Genomic DNA, 22,312 nt, shown 5'->3' with positions numbered 1-22,312 from the left:
ACATTTGTGCATTCATTCATCACTACAATCAAGTTTAGTTCATTTTCATTACTCCCAAGTAAAGTTAAAAAAAAGAACACCCAAAACACCACAAACCCCTTACACCATTAATATATATATTTTACATTATTTTATTACTCATCTGCCCATATAGTGGATAAAGTATCAGTCACACAGTTTTCACAATCACATGGTCACACAATAAAAGCTATATATTTATACAATCATTATAAAGAATCATGTTTACTGGATTACAGTCCAACAGATTTAGGTGTTTCCTTCTAGCTACTTTAATACAACAGAAACAAAATGGAATATCTATATAATGCATGAGATTAACCTCTGAATGACCTCCTGACTATTTGAAATATCTTAACCCCTGGAGCTTTATTTGTTTCAATTCTTTTCCCCCTTTTGTTCAAGAATGCATTCTCAATCCTAACATATCATGGCCAGGCTCATCCCTGGGAGTCATCTCCCACACTGCCAGGTAGGCTTGCACCCCTGGGAAACATGTAGTGTGTTTATGACTTTGAGGGAGAGACCGTATCTGAGTAGCAAAGAAGTTCTCTGAGTGTGACTCTTAGGCAAAATTTTAAATAGGATTAGCTGCTCCTTTGCAGGACTATGTTTCATAAGGGCAAGTCCCAAGATTGAGGGCTTGACTTATTAATTTTGGAATCCCTAATGCTTGCTAGAATATCAGGAATTCCCCAGGTGGGGAAGTTTAATATTTTCACATTACCCACCCCCCAGTCCCTCAAGTGGACTTTGCATATATCTTTTATTTTCTGTACAAAACATTATGGGATGTATTGGGGTATTACATAAACCTGTAGATAATTACAAGACTTATTCCCTATTTTAGGGTCCATGAAATTATGCTGTTTAAATAAACTGACATTGCAGGTGAAATTACATAGTGTGATACAGAGAATATAAATTTTGTACCAAATAAACATTTCTTAAATAACAGTTAAAACTCATGAATAGATGTGCTGCTGCAAGAGCTTACAATCTAGGACCCCTTACAATAAGCCTTATTAAATATTCTGTTCTCTTGCATTGTTGAATACAATCTAGGAATCTTTACAATAAGCTGTATTGAACACTGCACTTATTGTTGATTCCCCAATCTCTGCCCATGTTCTATCTCCTGATAGCCTATGCCTTCAAATTCAATTACCAGCACTTACTTATTACAGTTGGTTTATATTAGTAAGACCATACAATATTTGTCCATTTCTGGCTTATTTCATTCAATGTAGTGTCCTCATGTTTCGTTCAACTAATTCATTCCTCACAACTTCTTTCCTTCTTGTAGCAGCTCAATAAATATTCCCTGGTACTCACTGCAGTTCTTCCTTCCATTCACCCATTGATGTATGCTCAGGCCACCCTCATCCATTGCAAATCATGAATAATGCCACCATAAAAACTACTGTGCAAATGCCTATTCATGTCCCTGCTTTCAGTTCTTTCAAGTATATACCTAATAACAGGGTTGCAGGACCATATGACAACTCTATACTTAGCCTCCTGTGGAACCACCACACAGCCTTCCAGAGGAGCTGAACATTCTACTTCCCTTCCAAGAGTGGATAGGTGTATCTCTCTCCACATCTTCTCCAGCATTTGTATCTTTCTGGGATAACTCATACTTTATTGACAGTTAACAAGTTCCTGCTTTATTACCTTCTCACCACTACAGGTTGTATTTTATTTGACAAATTTATATTGGGGAAAGTAGAGTTCCAGAATATTTTAAGATGAGTTTCTTTCACTGTTATGAAGGTGAGCCTTTTTTTCATGTTCATGATTTGTGCTTATTCTTTCTGAAATGTTTGTTCTCATCTTTCATAATTGTTATTCCAAAATGTTTCTATGCAATATTTTTCTTCTACATCATTACACTTTGTACTATACAGTCTGTTCTTATTGTTTTCCCTAATTTTTCATTTGTTTTTCTTTTTTTGTAGGGCATATTTTTTATTTTAAAAACTGTTCCATCCTGGTCATGATGAGCAGCATACAACTCATAATGGCTTTTCTCTTTGCTATTAACATTACAGCATTTATGTGTACTGAAATGCTCCAATAGGATGAACAGCATTTGAGTAATAAAGATCTAAGATGAAAAGGAAGAGTAATTATTCTGGTGTTCTACCTCAAAAAATTGATTTGAATCCCTTATGAATCAGTGGTTTTATAACCTGATGTTGTCATGACCAAGTTTCCCTTAGAAGTAGGCAGCATGAGCTTATACTTTCTTATACTTTAATCTTTAGTTTTTATAATTTAAGCTCTTTCCACACTAGTTAAAGCACAATAATACAAGACCTCAAATAATTTCCATGCTACAATTGCACATGTTGAGTGATATTCTTAAAAAAAACCTCAAACACCATCAAAGTCAAATAAAATTGATTTTCAAGTTATTTGAAAACTATTAGGCTTATTCATCCATTACAGACTCCAATTTAAAATTAAATGCTATAGTCATCAAACTCATGAAATAAAAATAACATTTAATGCATATGGGTTTTCTTTATAGAATGGTACTTTGCAATCAAGAAGAGAAAGCTATTTTTTAGAGGACAATGTGTTTGGTTACAGTTCCATTATTTGTAGTGAAGATAAAGCCACATGGTATCAAATCTGGCCCTAAGTTATGACCATATGTGGTTATTTTTTAGAAATTAAATGTGCTGTTGAGTATTTATTTCAATAACTTGTTTGCTTTTGACTATCCACAAACTAACCTAATCTATGTGTCTCACCAACATGACTAACTCTCCTCTTTACTTCTGGGTTTCCAATTAATTACTGAGCAATTTCTGAGGCAGCATATATTGACTTCATCAAAACAGTGGATACTTTAACTTTTCAGTGATAGTTTTTAAATTTGTATTCTCATGGATCACATCATTTAGCTCACCAACTATAAAAGCATTGAGATTTTGGCATTTCAAGCCAGAGTCTATTTGTGCTTTTTAAATTAAGCTGGTTTTGAATGTATTTTGGTATTAATTAGCCATTTGTATTTCCCTTATAGTAATAAAAGAAGACAGTAAAATAATTTTAAGGTCAAATAACCTGGGGTCCTGACAATACTTTTTTTAATCCCAGTATAAATAAATAATTTTTTCATTCAGTATTTAGAACATTAGAAATTATTTCTGGGTTGTTCTTAGACCAAAGAACACTGCTTTTCATTACAGAAAGCACTGAATTTTACAGACATCCTGAAAAGTCTTTAATTCATTAAAGGAGTGAATTACAGTAGAGTCACAATAAGTTAACAGTATGGATTCATTAAAAATAGATTGAATATTAAAATCAAGTTAATAAAAAGCAAAACCAAAACCTCTAAGGACTAAAATCAAGTGCGTATGGTTACTGATTCTCTACTTCATGTATCCCCTGATTAATCAGACTCCTCTTCTCCATTGTGTAGGACATGTTTTCTTAAATTTTCAACCCAAGTTTTCACTTGAGTGAAGAGGCTTATGCTACTGTATCATCTAAGGGAATAGAGTGGCATCATGTCCTCCCTTGAAAGCCAAATCCAAGATAACCATCAAGTCCCACTTCTTTGCTCTTGCCAGCATTTTGTCAGGAGATAACTCTTGCTGTGCAAACTGATGACAGCTGCTCCCCACCCCCCACCCTCAGCAAATATGAGGACACCATCAATTTGTCATTATATACACTGGCCTTTCATGCTTTCATTCATAAACATTGTAGCTTACTTAAAATTTTTAAAGAAGGGAAGAAATGTAAACAAAGAGTCTAAAGGCACAGAGTGACATAGCTGCTCTATTTGGAGTTTGTAAGCAGAGAATAGTCTGAATTTATATAAGCCTAATCTATGAGAGTAAAAAAGTATCTGCAGCAGGCTTTTGTCCAGCCATCTTCTTTGAGACTCTCCATGGGTTTTGACATCTACAAAGTATGAAAAAATACTCATAATTTGAAAAGCCATAATGCAAATAATGTCAACATTATTCCAAATGCTCCAATTCTATTATAGGCATACCTGGTATAATTTAGTTACAATGTGTGGTACTATTCCTAGTTCATTACAATATTTTTTGTTTCTTTCCTACATAATTATATAATCAGCTAGGCTTTGTTTTAACACAAAAACATTCTTTTACCACAAAACCATTCTTTTACCACATGGATAGTTTGTATTAGGTCTTTGATAGCATTTTTCATTCTGCTGGGGAAACTATCTTCAAACTGAAACAAGTCTATGATCTGATGTCTCATCATTAAGCACTGTCATAATTTTCAAGAGCTTCTTCCAATTTCTGAGTCATTTTTTGGAAAAAAATATTATTTTTTGTTCTAAGAAATTCTGCATCTATGATTTAAACTCTTTTATTAGAATTTGATGGAAGTGGTGAACTGAAGTGCTTTATTTTCTTTATAAAGTTTGGATGTACATTTTCTTAATGGATACAATTCCATCAAATATCTTCCTACTTATTTGTTTTGTGCTTTCCCCATCTCAGCTTAAACTCAGAAAATAAGCTATATTTAATCCAGAAATCTTATGGTATTTTAGAACTTTTTATCATCAGTTTTTATGGTAACTAGTGTTAATATATGAATGTAAGCATTATTTGGGCTTCAACAAATAATTAATTGCCCCAACCCCATTTATTTCCACATCCTTCATTTACTTACTGCATTTAAAACCACGTTTTATCTAATAATTCATTCATTGAAAAGAATAGTTTGTGATTAAGCTGAGGCATTAATACATGTTTTTACACCTATTACAATTTCCCAATGTGATAAGCACAGCCTAATTACACATTTTAACAAAGAATAGGTCAAATATCCCTTGTTTATTCCTCTTTTAAAAGTTATCTTGTTCAATTATTCTTTAGTTAAAACATGGATGAGTTTCATTTCCAGTTTACCTGTGGGCTTTATCTTTAAAAGCAGAATTCCAATTTTGTAAGTGAGATAATATACAGTTAAATTAACAATCTTCAATTTACAACATTTATTAGTTTTCTGTCTCTGCTATAAGAAAAAATCACAAATTAGTGGTTCAAAACAACACAAATATTATCTGTCAGTTCTGTTTTTGAAAAATCCAAAGAGGTTTGAATTGGTGTAAAGTCACTGTATCAAAAGTGATGGGATACATGGTAAATGTTCTAAGGAAATACCTGTTTTCCTTGCATTTTCCAGATTCTAGAGAATTCCTTAGATCAATGTAACTTTCCATCTTCAAAGCTAGTAAAGAACAGTCATTTTTTCCTCATAGTACATCCCTCTGGCAAAAGACTTTTCTGTCTTCCCCCTCAACATTTAAGGCCCATTGAGATTACATTAGGCCCACAGAGATAATCTCCTTAATTAAGATCAGTTGATGATCAACTTTAATTCTGCCTGCTGTTCTTATTCTCACTGGACAGGTAGTTTACCTTATTCACAGGTTTCTGGAATTAGAATGTGGACATCTTTGGAAGGCCATTATTCTACCTACCACACAGTGTGAACCTATTTTGACTAAAGATATGTAAGCCAAAGTCTTAGGTGGCACTTCTATCTAAACTTATACTTTCCTAATTAAAAAAAGCCTCACCATTTAAGGTTGTTCAAAATAATCCAGACACAAAATAACATACATTATAGGGTTCCATTTATACAAAGTCAAATTAGGAATATAATTAGTAACACTGAAGTACATGGATTAAAATGACTAAAATGGAAAGATTTCATAGATAGATAGTTGATAGATGGTCAGAATCATATAAAGTAAAAGACAAAACTATTCAATGCTATTAGAATTGTGGATAGTGATGACCATGGGGAAGGGAGGGTGATTAGATGCAGGCATGCAGGGACTTCTGGGGATGGTCATGTTCTATTTCTTAATCTGGGTTCTGGGTACATGGAGTTATTATTTTATGAAAATTCACTGAGCCTATTATATGGAATTTGTCAAAATATGGTTGTTATACTTCAGTTTTCACACCATACATCTGGAACTCAACTAGTACTATGCTCTTGATTCTTCTCCCTGTTTTCTTGGCTGATAATATGGATTCCCATGAAGCCAGGAGCAGCCCATATTCTGTGAACATGGATTGAAAACCAAGTAAAGAGAAAGGTTTATGAACAAGTCCCCTGCAAGGCCATTGAGCTGCTGTACTATCCCTGGACAATCTAACCTAAATCTGAGATGTAAGAATTAATGAAACTTTAATTCTGAAAGGTACTGTTTTTGGGGCTTCTTTTACTGAAGCTGACTGCTGTCTCTAATTAAATTCCCTATCATGACATAGTTTATAAGCTTTCCAATTATACCACTTATAAAACACTTGCATGTATTCAAGAATGATTATATCTCCATTTACTTTATGATAATACAGAAATGTTTCAGAATTTTATCCCTCAATGACTGCTACAATGAAAGAAAATCTTTTAAATTATAAGACCTTATTGGGGAGTTAATAATACACAAAGAATCTCCAAGAGCATGGCACAGGGGACCCATGAGAGAAAGAACCATATTTTCTGCCTAATTTTAAGAAAGATTGGCCATGAAATCTATGTTCAGAGGCAGATAAATTTGGCTGAGATTCTACAACATCAATCCATGCCTTTCCTGCTCATAATTATCTAGAATGCTGAGCCCCCCCATCTCTGTTCAATCCTCACATTTTGGAAGGGCACATGATCTGCCAGGAAAATGGGACTAATACCTCAAAACTCCTTTCCCCATCCAATTCTTAATTCTCTATTATCTAATTGCATATCCAATGTCTAATCTCTCAGCATAATCCATCAGTCCAGTCTCCAGTAATTGAATAGAAACCTTAATGTATATGTTAGATTGTAAACCAATGAAGCAAAACCATAGACTACAATAAAGTGGTAAAATCAGTATCTTAATCCACTTATCTAAAGATGACTTGTTACAGAGCAATAACTAAGTGACACAACAGTCAACATTAACAGATATAAGGATATTGAGAGAAAATTGTCACTTCTGATTGTTTTCATTCCTTCATACATTTGAAGACAGCCTTGATGTCACCACTTATTAAAGTTTATTTCTGATAAGTGTCCTTAAAACTGACCACAGGTAAATTCCCTGCCAGACAACAAGGAGAGTTTGGATACACATATATGTTTGTCAGGCATAACCTGTGACCCTGAATCAGAAACTTCCATTACCAGAGGTATTTTGTGGGCAGGAATCTAAATTCCTGCATTAATGTTCCTTTGACCATAAGGACTGAAATAAAAATTGATAAGTGAGATAAAAGGATGATAGAACAAATACAAAGATTATTCACTCACCTGCCTTTTTGTGTTTTTATGATATCTATAGAAAGGACAGAAAGTATGCATAGAGGAACAAAGGCAATCACATTTGTAGATGTCATGGGAAACTGTCAAGCAGCAGTGGTAATATGAGCAACAAAATAACATAGAACACAAAGAAATTTCCTGCACACCAAAGAACATACACCTTTACATGTGTTCACCAAGATTCCATACTTCAATGAGGACACTCACATCATGAAAAAGAAATCATTCTTTAGTAAAGCAATGCATAAGTGAATATTTTACTTCACCATTTTTAAAATCACACATGGTGGGATGGCCTTATCATATCATATTTTTGTAAATTTGCCTTCTAGACTCCCCTTGAAAATATATATTGGGCAAATGGCTTTGCCTTTAGTATCCTATGCAGGTATTAACCATGATAAGCACTGAGGACAATGTTCTGAAGTGGACAACAGGACCTTCATAAGGAGGATAAAAATTGATGACCTGCTATATGAAGGATCAGTATGTGAAAGTAGACATTAGTAGAAAGATCTGTTAAAGTAAAGATATACAATGGGATGACAGACACAATAGTGAAAACCTGCAGTGTCTTTTGCATTAAACTATTATAGACTTAAATGACATGGGTTTTTTTTCAACAGGAGTTGGAAAAGTTGCCTCCACCCTTTCATTAAAACAAAGGAACAATTTGCCTGTGATTATAAAAGTCAATCAACAATAAAATATTATCCAAAATCTAAAATTTAGGGCTATTTGGAATTTCCAAGTTTTTTCTCATCCAAGACTGAGAAAAACATAGGAAATATGGGTAAGTACACAAAAGGATAACATGTTAATTATGTAAGATACAGAGAAGGCTTAATACCTGATGTTTATTAAAAGCAAACACATGGAAACACTTTGAAAAAAAAACAGAAATATTAAGAGCCCAGAAATTACAGGCACTTTCTCAGCTGCAGCACAGATGAAGCTCTTATAGATTCTTTCTAAAGAATATTTTAAGAGCCCTTTTTATATCTTTATTTTTAAGACTGTAGATAAAAGGGTTTAGCATAGGGGTGACCACAGCATATATCACTGAGGCTGGTGCATTTGAATATGTGTTGTATGTACCAGCAGAACTAAAGTATACCCAAAGACTTGTACAATAAAATAAGGAGACCACTGAGAGGTGAGACACACAGGTAGAAAATGCTTTATACTTCCCCTGAGCTGATGAGATTGCACAAATGGAGGAAACAATCTTAGAGTAAGACAAAAGGATCCCAGCAAGTGGACCGACACCCAGCAGCCCAGTTGCAAAATAAATCACTATGTCATTGATGAAAGTGTCTGAACAGGCAAGGTGGACCATCTGATTAAGTTCACAGAAAAAGTGGGAGATTTCCAAATGTGCACAAAAGGAGAGCTGCAACACCATTGAGCTTTGCAATGAGGAATTCAAGGCAGTCATTATCCAAGACCCCAAAACCATCAGAACACAATGCTGGGGGTTCATGGTGACCATGTAGTGGAGTGGGTGACAGATGGCCACAAAACGGTCATAGGCCATCACAGTCAGGAGGAAGTCCTCCAATGCTGCAAAGAGCATGAAAAAGAACATTTGACTGATGCAGCCTGCATAGGAAATGACTTTGTTCTGTGTCTGAATATTCACCAACATCTTTGGGATAGTGGTGGAGATAAAACACATGTCAGCAAAGGACAGGTTGGAGAGGAAGAAATACATGGGTGTGTGGAGGTGGGAGTCAGTGATGGTGGCCAGGATGATGAGAAGGTTCCCAAAGACAGTTGCCAGATACATGGACAGGAACAGCCCAAAAAGGAAGGGTTGAAATTCTTGTGTCTCTGAAAACCCCAGAAGAAGAAATTCTGAAACTTGTGTGTTGTTTTCTCGTTCCATGTTGATGATGTATCTAGGAAGAAAGAGATAAAAAATATTAAAAATTTTCACACATTCAAACATTGCTGGTCCAATGGAAATGCTATAATTTCTATTTTGCATTCACAAAATTAATTCCAATATTTTATGTGTTGACCTGGTTTTTGACAATCCAATGAGGACACCCTAGCCTGGTTCTGTACCTCATACAATATGCAAAGTAATTCCCAGACCATTCACTATAAATACCTGCACATGTCATGACTATTGATTACTCTGATGTGTCCTTTCTTTTTCTGATGTATACCTGATTATAGTATGTCACATGCACTTATTTCAAATGTACTCTGGCTTCTCCAGTAAAATCCAAAGGAGCAGATACTACTCTGGTTTTGTTCACCTGTATGTTTTCACAGAGGTTGCTGAATGTCTGTGAATAATACAGAAGCAAAAAGCTGGGTGATCTCTACTCTCTGGCCTGTACTGCATTGACCTCTGGTAAACTTAGATGAAAACGCTTGGTGCCCATTCTCCCTGACATTTTCTGCATCCTCTACTACAGTCTCCAACTGACCTGAATGGTACTTCTTGGAGGAAGGTCTCTGTGTGAAAGTCCAAATTCCTTCCTGGATGGTTGGTAATGGAGACTGAACCTCTGTCTCCAGATCAAATAGTAGAAAGGGGTCAGTTATCCCCCAGACAGATGTAGGATCCGAAAGTTAAGCCATGTTCCCTTGCATAGGATGAGAAACAGTAACAGGGTTTTTTAGAGCTTTCCTTTAGCTACTCATTCCCTCATTTACCTCTCTCTCTGTTCTGGTTTGTGAAAACAGATGACATGCTATACATCAGAAATGTGTTGGCATTTGCAATGCGAATTTATGACCTTGCAAGTTTACAGTTCTGAGATCATGAAAAATGTCCAAATTAAGGAATCAACAGTATGATATCTTCTCCACAAAGACAGGTGGTCAGCATTCAGTACACTTGTGCCACATATGAAGGTACATGGAATGTCTACTGGTCTCTCCCTTCTCTCCTGGGTTACCTTGATTCCAGCTTCTGGCTTTTGTAGCTTCCTCTCTGAGCTTCTGTGTGTTTCTCTCTTTTAGCTTCTGTCTCTCATTGCTACTTTCTGGGTCTTGTTTCTCTGTGTCTTTTATCCTTTTATAATGGACTTCAGTAAAGAGAATTAAGACACACCCTGGGGAACACCTCAATGGAAATAGCATAATCAAAAGGTCTACACCATAGGAATGGATTAAAAGAACATAGCCTTCTGGGGTACATAGAGATTCAAATAAACACAGACCCTCATTAACACATTTCCTTGTTGCTTCACCCCTGAGCCATCATTGCCCTTTGGGACACTGGTGAGCAGACAGTGGAAATTATCGCTGCTGACTCTGTTCCCAAGAGACCAGGTTGCACAAGGTGAATCCAGCTTTTCACTCCTCCTCTTCATGGATTATGATGCCTTGTGCAGCTCTGACTTTCTAACACCTTTCCCATCCTTTGAATTAAAATTTTCACCATATCTATGTCTATGAATGCACCCTCACTTGTCCCTTGGATCATCAAGAATTGACTTCACATGAAGATATGGGCTGTGTTGTTCTCTCCAGAGCATTGCTTTCCTCTCTCAACAAAGTGGAGAACAGGACAATTTGGATATGAAACCATAGGCAGTGTACCCCTTGGCCAAACTACGTTTTCTTCCAGTCAATTAGAAGTGACCTGCCTGTAATGCAAATTAGGAGGTTACATTGATCCTTTATTTAAAAACATTAACTAATTAAGAGAAACATATTTGATGTCTTTATGCAACATTACCTGAGCTTATAATGTTTTGGGGATTTTCTCATTGAATTCATACAAAGTTCCATTCTAAAATGGCAGTACTATTATGGAGCAAATTCTACATTTGCACAAATGGGTTGGGTTCAAAGTTTAAATATATGACTAAAGTTTTGACTGAGGCAAGTGTTGGGACATTATTTGGAACCCTGTAAAAATGTTTCCAGTCCTCAGTCTCTCAGCCAGTGGATCTCAATCAGGGGTGATTCTGTCCCTATGGGGCAATACGGCAATGCCTTAAGATTTAGTCTTGGAACTTTCTCACCTTCAAACTCTTCTGGTTCAAAATTAAAATGGTTTTCTAACAGCTTTTTGTTGTTTCAATATTATAAAATACTAAAGAACTTCTAGCCTACTGAACTAGATGAATTTTTTTCCACTTGGCAGAATACAAAGACTCTCCTAATCTACACAGTTCCTAATATTTAAATTACACAAACCATAAGTGCTCATTGAGAATTCTTTCAAAGTCCTGCTTTGCATTATTTCTTTTCTTCCCTTTGTATCTATCAGAGAACTGTGGGTTTACAAAACAGTTATGGTGACAAGAAGGGATTCTTATACACCTTCCTATCATTAACAAGTTTCATTGATGTGCTACATTTGTTACAACAGATGAAAGCACATTTTTATAATTTTCTATTAAATAAAGTTTGTGATTTCAGTTAGAGTTCATTGTGTTGTGCAGTTCTGTGAATTTACTTCAACTTTATATTCTTGTAACATATGTAACAACTAAGAGTTACCATTTTAACCAAATTCAGGTACATATCTCAGAACTGTCAATTATGTTCGCAGTGATGTACTGCCATCACCACAGTCTAATACCTAATTTTTCTATCACCCCAAATGCACTCTGTGCATTTTAAACCTTAAATCCCTGTTTCATACCCCTAGCACATCCTCTGCAAAACTATATATCAGATTCTGTCTTTATAAATTTGCTTATCCTAATTATGTCATATCAATAAGTTAATTCAATTTTTAGCCTTTTATGTATAGTTTATTTCCCTTAAAGTGATGTCATCCATGTTGGTGACCATTTCAGAACTTCCTCCCTTTATAGGATTGAATGCAATTCAATTGCATGTATATGCCACACTTTGTTTATCTCTTCATCTGTTGATGGACACTTGGGTAGCTTCCAAATTTTAACAATTGTGAATAGTGCCATTATGAATATCAGTGCTAAAATGTCCTTTCAGGTCCCTACCTTCAGTTACTCTGTAAATATATCTAGTAAAGGGATTGCTGGATCATATGGCAATTCTATGCTTAGCTTCCTGAAGGACTGCCACACTGCCTTCCAGAGTGGTTGCACAACTCTAGATTCCCAGCAATAGTGAAAAAGTGTGCTTATTTCTCCATATAAACTCCAGCATTTGTAGTTTTCTTTTTTTAATCAAGGCCATTATAGTATGTGTGCAGTGATATCTCATTGTTGTTCAGATTTGCATATGCCTAATAGCCAGTGAAGCTGAGAATCTTCCCATATGTTTTTGAGACATTTGTATTTCCACATCAGAAAAGTGTCTATCTATGTCTTTTGCCAAATTTTTAGTTTTCTTTACTTTTTATAGTTGAGTTGTAGGATCTTTTTGTATATTTTGTATATTAAACTCTTATTTGACATGTCATTTCCAAATATTGGCTCCCCTTGTGTAGGCTCCCTTTTTACTTTTTTTTTTAAAAGTCCTTTGATCACAAAAATGTTCAGTTTTAAGGAGATCCCATTTATCTATTTCTTCTTTCATTACTAGTGCTTTGGGTGTAAGATCTAGGAAACCACCTCCTATCACAAGATTTTTAAGATAATTTCTTATTTTTCATCTAAAAGTTTTATGTTCTTAGTTCTAATGTTTAGGTATTTGATACATTTTAAGTTAATTTTTGTATAAGGTGTGAGATAGGGTCTGTCTTTCATTTTTTTTTTTGGTATGGAAATCCTAACTCCAAGCATCATTTGTTGAAGAGGCTGCTCTGTACCAGTTGTTTGGCTTGACTCCTTATCAAAGATCAATTGTCAGTAGATGAAGGGGTCTATCTTGAAACAGTCAATTCAATTCCATTGCTCAGTATGTCTACTTTTATGACAGTACCATGCTATTTTGACTAATGTAGCTTTGTAATATGTTTTAAAGTTAGGTTATGTTAGACCTCATTTCATTCCTTTTTCTCAAGATATTTTTAGCTATTTGGTGCATGCAGCCCTTCCAAATAAATTTGGTTATTGGTTTGCTATTTCTACAAAATAAGTTGGGATTTTAAATGGTATTGCAAGGAATCTATAAATAAATATGTTTGGAATTGATATTTTAATTATATTTATCTTCCAATCCATGAACACAGTATATATTTCCATTTATTTAGGTTCTTCTTTGATTACTTTTAGCAATTTTGTGAAGTTGTCTGTGTATAGGTCTTTTGTGGCCTTGGTTAAATTTATTCCTAAATAGTTAATTATTTTGGTTGGTATTGAAAATGGGATTCTTTTTTCTTGATTTCCTCCTTATGTCACTCATTATTAATGTATAGAAACACTACCAATTTTTCTGTGTTGGTCTTGAAGCCTGTCACTTTTGTGTACACATTTATTATCTCTAGTAGTTTTGTTGTAGATTTTTTGGGATTTTCCAGATATGGGATCATGCCATTCTGCAAACAGTGAAAGCTTTACTTGTTACTTTCTAATTTGGTAGCCTTTTATTTCTTTTTCTTGCCTACTTGCTTTAGCTAGGATTTCTAGCACAAAGTTGAATAATGGGTAACAATGGTCATCTTTGTCTTGTTACTTTTCTTAGAGGGAAAGCTTTCAGTCTTTCCCCATTGAGTATAATGTGTTTGGGTTTTTCATGTATTGCCTTTATCATGTTGAGGAAATTTCCTTCTATTCCTATCATTTAAAGTGTTCTCATCAAGGAAGGTGTTGAATTTTGTCAAATGCTTTTTCTGTATCAATTGAGATGATCATGTGCTTTTCCCCTTTGATTTACTGATGTAATGTGTTACATTAATTGATTTTCTTGTGTTGAAACATCATGACATACCTGTAATGCAAAGCACACTTGATAATGTTGCATAATTATTTTAATGTGCTAGTGGATTTGATCTGTGACTATTTTTTTCAGGATTTTTGCATCTATATTCATTAAATAGATTTGTCTGTAATTTTCTTTTCTTGTAGTTTCTTTGTCAGGCTTTGGTATTAGGGTGATGTTGGCTTCATAGAATGAGTTAAGTAACTTTCTCTCCTGCTCAATTTTTTTGAAGAATTTGAGCAGGATTTGGTATTAGTTCTTTCTTGAATTTCTTGTAGAATCCACACATGAAGTCATTTATACCTGGACTTTTCTTTTTTGGGAGCTTTGTGATGACTGACTCAATCTCTTTACTTGTGATGGTTTGTTAAGGTCATTTATTTCTTCTTGAGTCAATGTTGATACCTCATGCTTTTCTAGGAAGTTGCCTACTTCACTTATGTTGTCTAGTTTATTATGATATTGTTAACTTATTGTAACCTGTCATTATCTCCTTTATTTCTGCAGGGTCAGTAATTAGGTCCCCTCTCCTGTTTCTGATTTTATATATTTGAAACCTGTTTCTTTGTTTGTAACACTAGCTAAGGATCAATCAATTTTACTGTTTTTCTCAAAAAACCTGCTTCTGGTTTTGTTGATTCTTTCTATTGATTTTATGTACTCAATTTCATAATTTCTGCAATAATCTTTGTTATATATATCCTTCTGTTTGCTTTGGAGTTGGTTTGCTCTTCTTTCTCTATTTCCTCCAGGGGAAAGCTAATGCCTCAATTTTGCTCTTTCTTACTTTTTTAATACAGGCATTATGGCAATATATTTCTCTCTCAGTACTGCCTTTGTTTCATTCCATAAGTTTTGATATGTAGTGTTTTCATTGCCATTCGCCTCAAGATATTTTCTGACTTCTCTTCTAATTTCTTCCTTGATCCACTGGTTAATATTGTGTTGTTTAACCTCCATACGTTTGTGAATTTTGTGAATTTTCTAGCCTTTCACTTGTTATTGATTACCAACTTCATTCCATTATGATCCAAGAAAGTGTTTTGTATAATGTCAAGCTTTTTAAATTTATTGAATCTTGCTTTGTGACCCAGCATGTGATCTATCCTGGAAAATGATACATGAGCTCATGAGAAAAATATATGCACTGATAGTGTGGCATGGAGTATTCTGTAATTAACTGTCAACTGTAGTTCATTGATTGTACTATTCAAAATCTCTGTTCCTTTCTTGATACTCTATCTAGATGTTCTATGCATTGATGAGAGTGAGGCATTAAGTCTCAAACTATTACTGTAAAACTCTCTACTTCTCCCTTCAGTGTTGCAGTATGTGCCCTCATGTATTTTGAGGCACACTGGCTCAGTTTATAAATATTTATGATTCTCATACCTTTTTGATGAATTGCCCCTTTTATTAATGCATAACATCCTTCTTTGAGTCTTCTAATTGTTTTACATTTGATTCGAATTTTTCTGATATTAGTATAGCTATCCCCACTGTGTTCTGGTTGTTGTTTGGGTGAAACATATTTTTGCACCTTTTGTTTTCAACCTGTTCTTTTTCTTGGGTCTAAAGTGAGTCTCTTATAGACAGCATAAAGTTGAGTCCCATTTTTGATTCATTCTTCAAGTCTGTGCCTTTTGATTTGGAAATTTAAGCTACCAACTTTTAATGTTATTACTGTAAAGGAAATAAATTGATCTAAAATTTTTCTCTTTAGGATTTTATATGTTGTATCTTCTGCCCCCATCTCTCTCCTTTTACCCTTCCTGGTAGTAATCATTGCTACATGCTTTTCAAATTGTCTCTCTCTTGTTTTCCCTATCTACCTATACTGCTTCCTTTAGTATTTCTTGTAAAGCAAGTCTGTTGTTCACAAACTCTCAGTGTCTGTCTGAAAATATTTAAAATTCTACCTCATTTTTGAAGGACATTTTGGCTTGATATAGAATTCTTGGCTTTCAGTTTTTCTCATTCAGGATCTTAATTACTTGGTTACTGCAGGGAAATCCACACATTGTCATATTGAACAAGCATTTTATATGATGCATCATTTTTCTCTTGCTACATTCAGAATTGTTATTTTGTCTTTGTTATTTAGCAATTTGATTAGTGTCTTGGAGTAGGCCTATTTAGATCTGTTTGGTTTAGGATATGCTGCACTTCTTGAATCTCTAACTTCATGTCTTTCATAAGAGATGGGAAATTTTCAGTGATTATTCCCTTCATTATTCATTCTGCCTCTTTTTCCTTCCTTCTCTTTCTGAGTCACCCATGACATATATATTCATGTGCTTCAGGTCATCATCCAATTTCCTGAGAACCTGCTCATATTTTTCCATTGTGTTCCCCTACCCATTCTCCTGGATGTAGGATTTCAGATGTCCTGTTCTCTAGTTCATGAATCCTGTAATCTCCCTCTTGAAATCTGCTGTCAAAAGTCTCCATTGTGTTTTCCATCTCTTCTATTTTGCCTTTCATTCCCATAAGTTCTGCATTTTTTCAAGCTTTCAAATTCTTCCTTTTGTTCACTCTATGTCTTCTTTATATCCTTCATCTCTTTTGCCATATCTGCCCATCACTGATTTGATATCTGAATTGATATAGCATGTTTGTTTGAACATTTTTAATTTGTTATTTCAACTCTTGCATCTCATTTGAATTGCAAGTTTTTTCCTTTGTCTGGGCCATGTCTTCATTTTTCTTATTGTGACTCATAAATTTGTTGTTGTCTAGGCATCTGGTTTCCTTGATTAGTTTATTCTACAGGTTGTGTTTACACTTGAACCTAAGGTTTTCCTGTTGGTTGGGTTTGTTTGTTATCTGTTCTTTGGCATTCAGTTCAACTTCTCCTAGAATTCTAGCATAGCTCCTGTTTAAATGATCAGAATGTTTCAGCTCTTGTTAGTCTGGTTCTTGCCCTGCCTTCATGGAAACTTTTTTTAAGGAATCTTCTACCCAGATATGATTGACCCCAAACATATTTTACTAGACCATACACAACAGGTCCCAAGTGGAGGGTGCAATCAGCATCAAGTTTTCCTGAGGTTGAAATCCTCAGAATTTCCTGTGCATCCTCTAGAGTCTGTGGTTTTTATATCCTGCCTAGCAGGTGGCACTTCTAAGCCCACAGCTCTCCACTGATATAAAGTTGTGTGATGCCTTTAATCCTTAAGAGCCCCTGTGTCTGAAAGGCACCTGCTTGTGATAGAGGTTGAGTTTGCAGACAATCTTTAGCTCTTTCTGTTTCTTTTTCCCACCCCTGTGGTATGAATTCTCTGAAAGAGGATCTCCACTTGAGCTGGGACCTGCTGCCCCTTTTCTTAGGGAAGATATGCCCTTTTGGAAATTATCTCCTTCACTTGGCTCCTTAATTTGTCTCTCAGACTTATCTTAAATACACCCTTGCCTGGGTCAGTGCAGAAAGTTGAATTTCTGAGTCTTTATAGAGATACTAAAAATAGTATTTTTAAGAAAAAAATGAAAGAAAAATTCCCTTTTCAGTGCCATTCCCCAGCAACCAAGTTTTGCAGGTCATGAGCCAGAGTTGTTACCCAGTTCTGTGTGCCACTTTTATTGGGTCACAGCCCTTTTCTGAGCTCTGCCAGCTCCAAATGTATATGTTTTTATTTTTTCCCATAATTCATATCTTCTCTCTGCTGGAAGAGACCTCAGTGTAATTTTCTTGTTTATTCCAGGTATATCTATGCTTAAAGCTTGTATTCAGTAGTCCAAATTTGTTAATTGAAACCACAATTGGAGATTTATTGAGTTACCTTCCTTTTCTGCTATTAGAGACTGCTTCTTTTTCCACAGCAAAGTTTCCAAAACAGCTTGTCATGGCAATGGGGCAGGCAAAACAGGCCTTGAGGTTTGGGGGCTCCACTTACAGTTCTGTCCTGTGATTTCAGCTCTTCTGCCCATTCCATGTGTGTCAGTCATGGATGTCCCCCAAAGTGTTGCTCCAGATAGTTCCTGGCTATTTACTAGTTTCTCTAGATGACCAACTTAATTCTACACCTCCATATGACACCATCTCACCCCAACTCCCTCTGGTTTAGACTCTTATTGGAGCTAACTGATATCTCTAACTAAATTCACTATTCTTGAAATAATTTAAATTTTTCAGTTGTGCCATTTATAACAGGCTTGCATGGGGCTCCAAACATGATTTTATACATGACTACCTTATGATAATACACTAATATTTAAGAAATTCATCTTTTGATGATGATACACTGGAAGAAATTCCTTTAAAAATTATAAGATCTCAGAGGAGAGTCAGCAATATACGGAAAATCCAATAACATGGAACAGGGGGACTCATGAAGAATAGGAAAGAATTTTTCTGAATAACTTTAGAAAGATTGGCCATGAAACCTATGTTCAAATGCATATAAAGCTGGCTCAGATACTACAACATCACTTCATGACTTTTCAGCTGATAACCATGTATATACTGAGATCCCCATCTCTGTACCATCCTAACATAGAGGAAGTGTATCAGTTCTGCTAGGAAAATTTACATAATATCTCAAAACTCCCAGTCTTTTCCAATTTTTATTTCTCCACTGTCTATTTGAATTTCAAAAGTCTTACCTTCCAAGTGGTCCAGAATTGCTGGCTACCAGTAATAGAATAAAATCCTAATGTATACATTAGGTAGCAAGTTGACCAAATGAAAGGAAATATAGGCATGAAGTCATCAAGATGTCAACCACGAAACAAGAAGCTTTTAGTTCTGTTCATCAATGGGCCATACATGAGATCCCTGGACTTAGTGATGGATTGGGAAAGAAATAGGATTTTTCATTCTAACCTAGATATGGTGAGCTGGAGATGAGGGGCAAGTAAAGAGTTTTACATCTGGGAGAGCCTAGTCATTTTAGAGGAGAATTTGTATAGCTTCTAATTGAACATGTAATTTAACTCTCACATTATCCTCCAAGAAATTTATTCATTTGCTGAGAGCACGGTTGGAAAAAGACATCCTTCAAGGCTTATTCTTTGAAATATCACAATAAACCTAATTATATTGAAATGTATACCCACGGGTAGACTAACTGCTAAGATAGTAACAGGGTTCCAACCTACTCTGCATCCACATTTTTGCAATATGATTATGCAGCTCCACTCATGAAGAAGTTGAGTCTATTTATCAATCTTTGAATAAGGGTGAACATGAGGATGTTTTATGTATTTTGTCCAATTTTGCATAACGCAATTGACTATTTACATCAGGAGCCTTTTTTTTCTGATGCTCACTCCTGGAACCCTATATCAGCCATGGGACAAGTCCAAGCTAGCATGCTGGCTGGTAAGAGGGGACATTTGGAGGAGTGGCCATGTGCCAGTTAAAGTCACTGTAGATGAGACTACAGAAAATCATGCCATGAAGACTGAGATGAAGACTGAGAGAGCTTAACCAAGATCAAACCAGCCCCAACCAACTCTAACTGAAGACAGACTCCTGAGTATACAGAAGAGCTCAAAAAAAACTCCAAACCATGGGATCCTGTAGTGTAATAAAATCAGCATCTTAAACCTTTTAGTTTTGCAATACCATGCTATGGAGCAATAGCTTACTGACAACAGTCAACATTAACAGTTATGAGGGGATTGAGATAATTCTGCTGCTTCCTATTGTTTGCATTCCTTTAGATATTTGAAGACTGCATTGATGATCACCACTTATTAAAATTTTCTTCAGATAATTGTACTTAAAAGTGACCACAAATAAGGATCCCTTCCAAATAAATAGGAGAGTTAGGAAGGATACGCATGTTGGCACAGGTATAACTGGTGACTATGAATAATGTCTCTCCATTGACAGAAGTATTTTTGGCCAGGAATCTAAATATTTGTATCAACCCTCTTTGGTCATAAAGATTGAAGAATATTTTGACAATAAATGAGATAAAGGAATGATAGAGTAAATACAAAATTGGGTCACTCACCTGCCCTTTCATGCTTTTAAATTTAGGAAAATGGCATACAGTTTGCTGAGAGAAATGGAAGCAATCACATTTGTAGGCAGCAATGGGTGTAGTCAGGCAGAAGTGGAAATATGAGCAAATAAAATTACACAGAATATGCAAAACAACCTTAATGCTAATGAAGATAACACCTTATATGTATGTACCAAAATTCATACTTCAATGAGGACAACCATATCATAAAAATAAATCTTTCTTTAGTAAAGCTGTGCAGAATTGAAAATTTTTCTTCATTTTTAGGATTTTCTGTGATGGTATGGTCATCTCATATATATTTGCAAAATTTGTCTCCTTTTAGAATCACACTGAAAGAAGTAGATTAGGCAAACAATTATCTAGTAATATCCTAAATCAGAGACCATCCATCATAAACATTGTGACAATGAGCTAAAGAAGAAAACAGGATATTAACAAGAAAGATAAAACCAGATGACCAGCTATAAAGAGCACCTATATGTAAAAGTTGGCATTGCTACAAAGATATTTTAAGGTAAAAATATGCAATGGGATGGCAGACACAATTGTGAGAAGCTGTGGTGTTTTTACATGAGGATTTTATAAACAGAATTGATGACATGAGTATATTTTCCATAAGTGTAGGACAGCCCACTACTAGTTTTTCAATAAAAATAGGAAAAACTTGATTGTGATTTTAAATGTCAATGGAGAAAAATAGTCTTTAAGAAATCCATTCTTGCAATACATTGTAATTTCCAAGTTTTTCTCAACCAGGTTTGAAAAAAATATTAAAATTGGGAAAAAGGACAAAGGGAAAAATGTTTACAATGCAAGAGATAGAGATGGCTTAATAAAAGAAGTTGCTAAAAGTCAAACACACTGAAATTCTGTGACATAAATAAAAAGAGACATTTTCTACTACCCCATGTTTTAATCAAAGGATCATCACTTCTGGATCTGTTTTTGAAATGCGAAATCAAAAGCATATCCACATAGGCATAATTAATAATGATTTTAAAACTTCAATCCAAAGAATTTGTAGAGCCACTTTTATATCTCTATTCCTCAGACTCCAGATAAATGGGCTCAGTATGGGGGTGTCATGGTGTACATAACTTAGGCCACTGCATTTGAATGTGTGCAGCACCAGAACTAAAGTGCACTCCTAAGCTTGTGGAATAAAATAAGGAGACCACTGACAGGTGAGACACACAGGTGCAAAATTCTTTATACTTCCCCTGAGCGAATGAGATTGAAAGCATGGAGGAAACAACCTTTGAGTAAGGCAAAAGGATTCCAGCAATTGTACCCATACCCAGCAGCCCAGTTGCAATATAATCACTGTGTCATTGATGAAGGTGTCAGAAAGCAAGAATGACCATCTGATTAAATTCACAGAAAATGTGAGGGATTTACAAGTGTGTAGAAAAGGAGAGCTGCAACATCCTTAAGCTGTGTAACAAGGAATTCAGTGATCCGGGACCACAGAACCAGAATGACAGAGAGCCAGGGGTTCATGATGACTGTGTAGTGCAGGGGGTGATAGACAGCCATAAAGCAGTCATAGGCCATCATGGTCAAGAGATAATTTTCTAGAGCTGCAAAGAGTAAGAAAAAAATACATCTGGGTAATATAGACTGCATAAGACATTATTTTTCCCTCTGTCTGAAGATTCACCAGAATCTTTGGGATGGTTGTGGAGATAAAAAGATGTCAGAAAAAGACAGGTTGGAGAGGAAGAAGTACATGGAGTTGTGGAAGTGGGAGTCAGTAATGGTGGGTAGGATGATGAGCAGGTTCTTAGAGCAGTGACCAGGTACATGGACAGGAAGAGACCAAAGAGGAAGGGTTGCAATTCTGGTTCCTCTGAAAACTCCAGAAGAAGAAATTCTGAAATTAAGTTTCATTTCCCAGATTCCATGTGGCTGATATAACTAAGAGGAAAGAAAATAAACATGACAAATATCCAAACCTGGGATGGCTATAATTTCTATTTTGTATTCAGGAAATTTATTTCTATATTTTGTTTTTGCATGTGGTCACTTAGTTTAGAGGACTTCTAGCACCAACTCTGATTGATATTTCCTGTCTCACTCAGCCTTTTCTTGATTTCAGGTAATTACAAAGTAAGTCAAAAATATGTCAGGCACTGTCTAGACAATGGAAACACAGCACTGAGATACAATCTGATGATAGACAAGAATGCAAATAAATAAATAACCCTGTAACACAACATGTAACTTCTTAA

General features: G+C 35.3%; 2 protein-coding genes across 2 annotated transcripts in view; both read right to left on the bottom strand.

Annotated features, from left to right (window-relative positions):
• LOC119525697 (olfactory receptor 7C1-like) overlaps positions 1-22,312 on the bottom strand; it is a 209,431-nt gene that overhangs the window by 133,827 nt on the left and 53,292 nt on the right. The gene's annotated exons all lie outside the window — the stretch shown is intronic.
• On the bottom strand, positions 8,303-9,232 carry LOC119525694 (olfactory receptor 7A10-like). The gene has a single exon (XM_037824523.1). It carries the CDS (start codon positions 9,230-9,232, stop codon positions 8,303-8,305), a length of 930 nt encoding a protein of 309 aa, XP_037680451.1.

The sequence above is a fragment of the Choloepus didactylus genome (assembly GCF_015220235.1).
Source record: "Choloepus didactylus isolate mChoDid1 chromosome 25 unlocalized genomic scaffold, mChoDid1.pri SUPER_25_unloc5, whole genome shotgun sequence".
In the NCBI taxonomy this organism is placed as follows: domain Eukaryota; kingdom Metazoa; phylum Chordata; class Mammalia; order Pilosa; family Megalonychidae; genus Choloepus; species Choloepus didactylus.
Note: the sequence above shows the minus strand (reverse complement) of the source record. Positions and strands in the feature narration are given on the sequence as shown.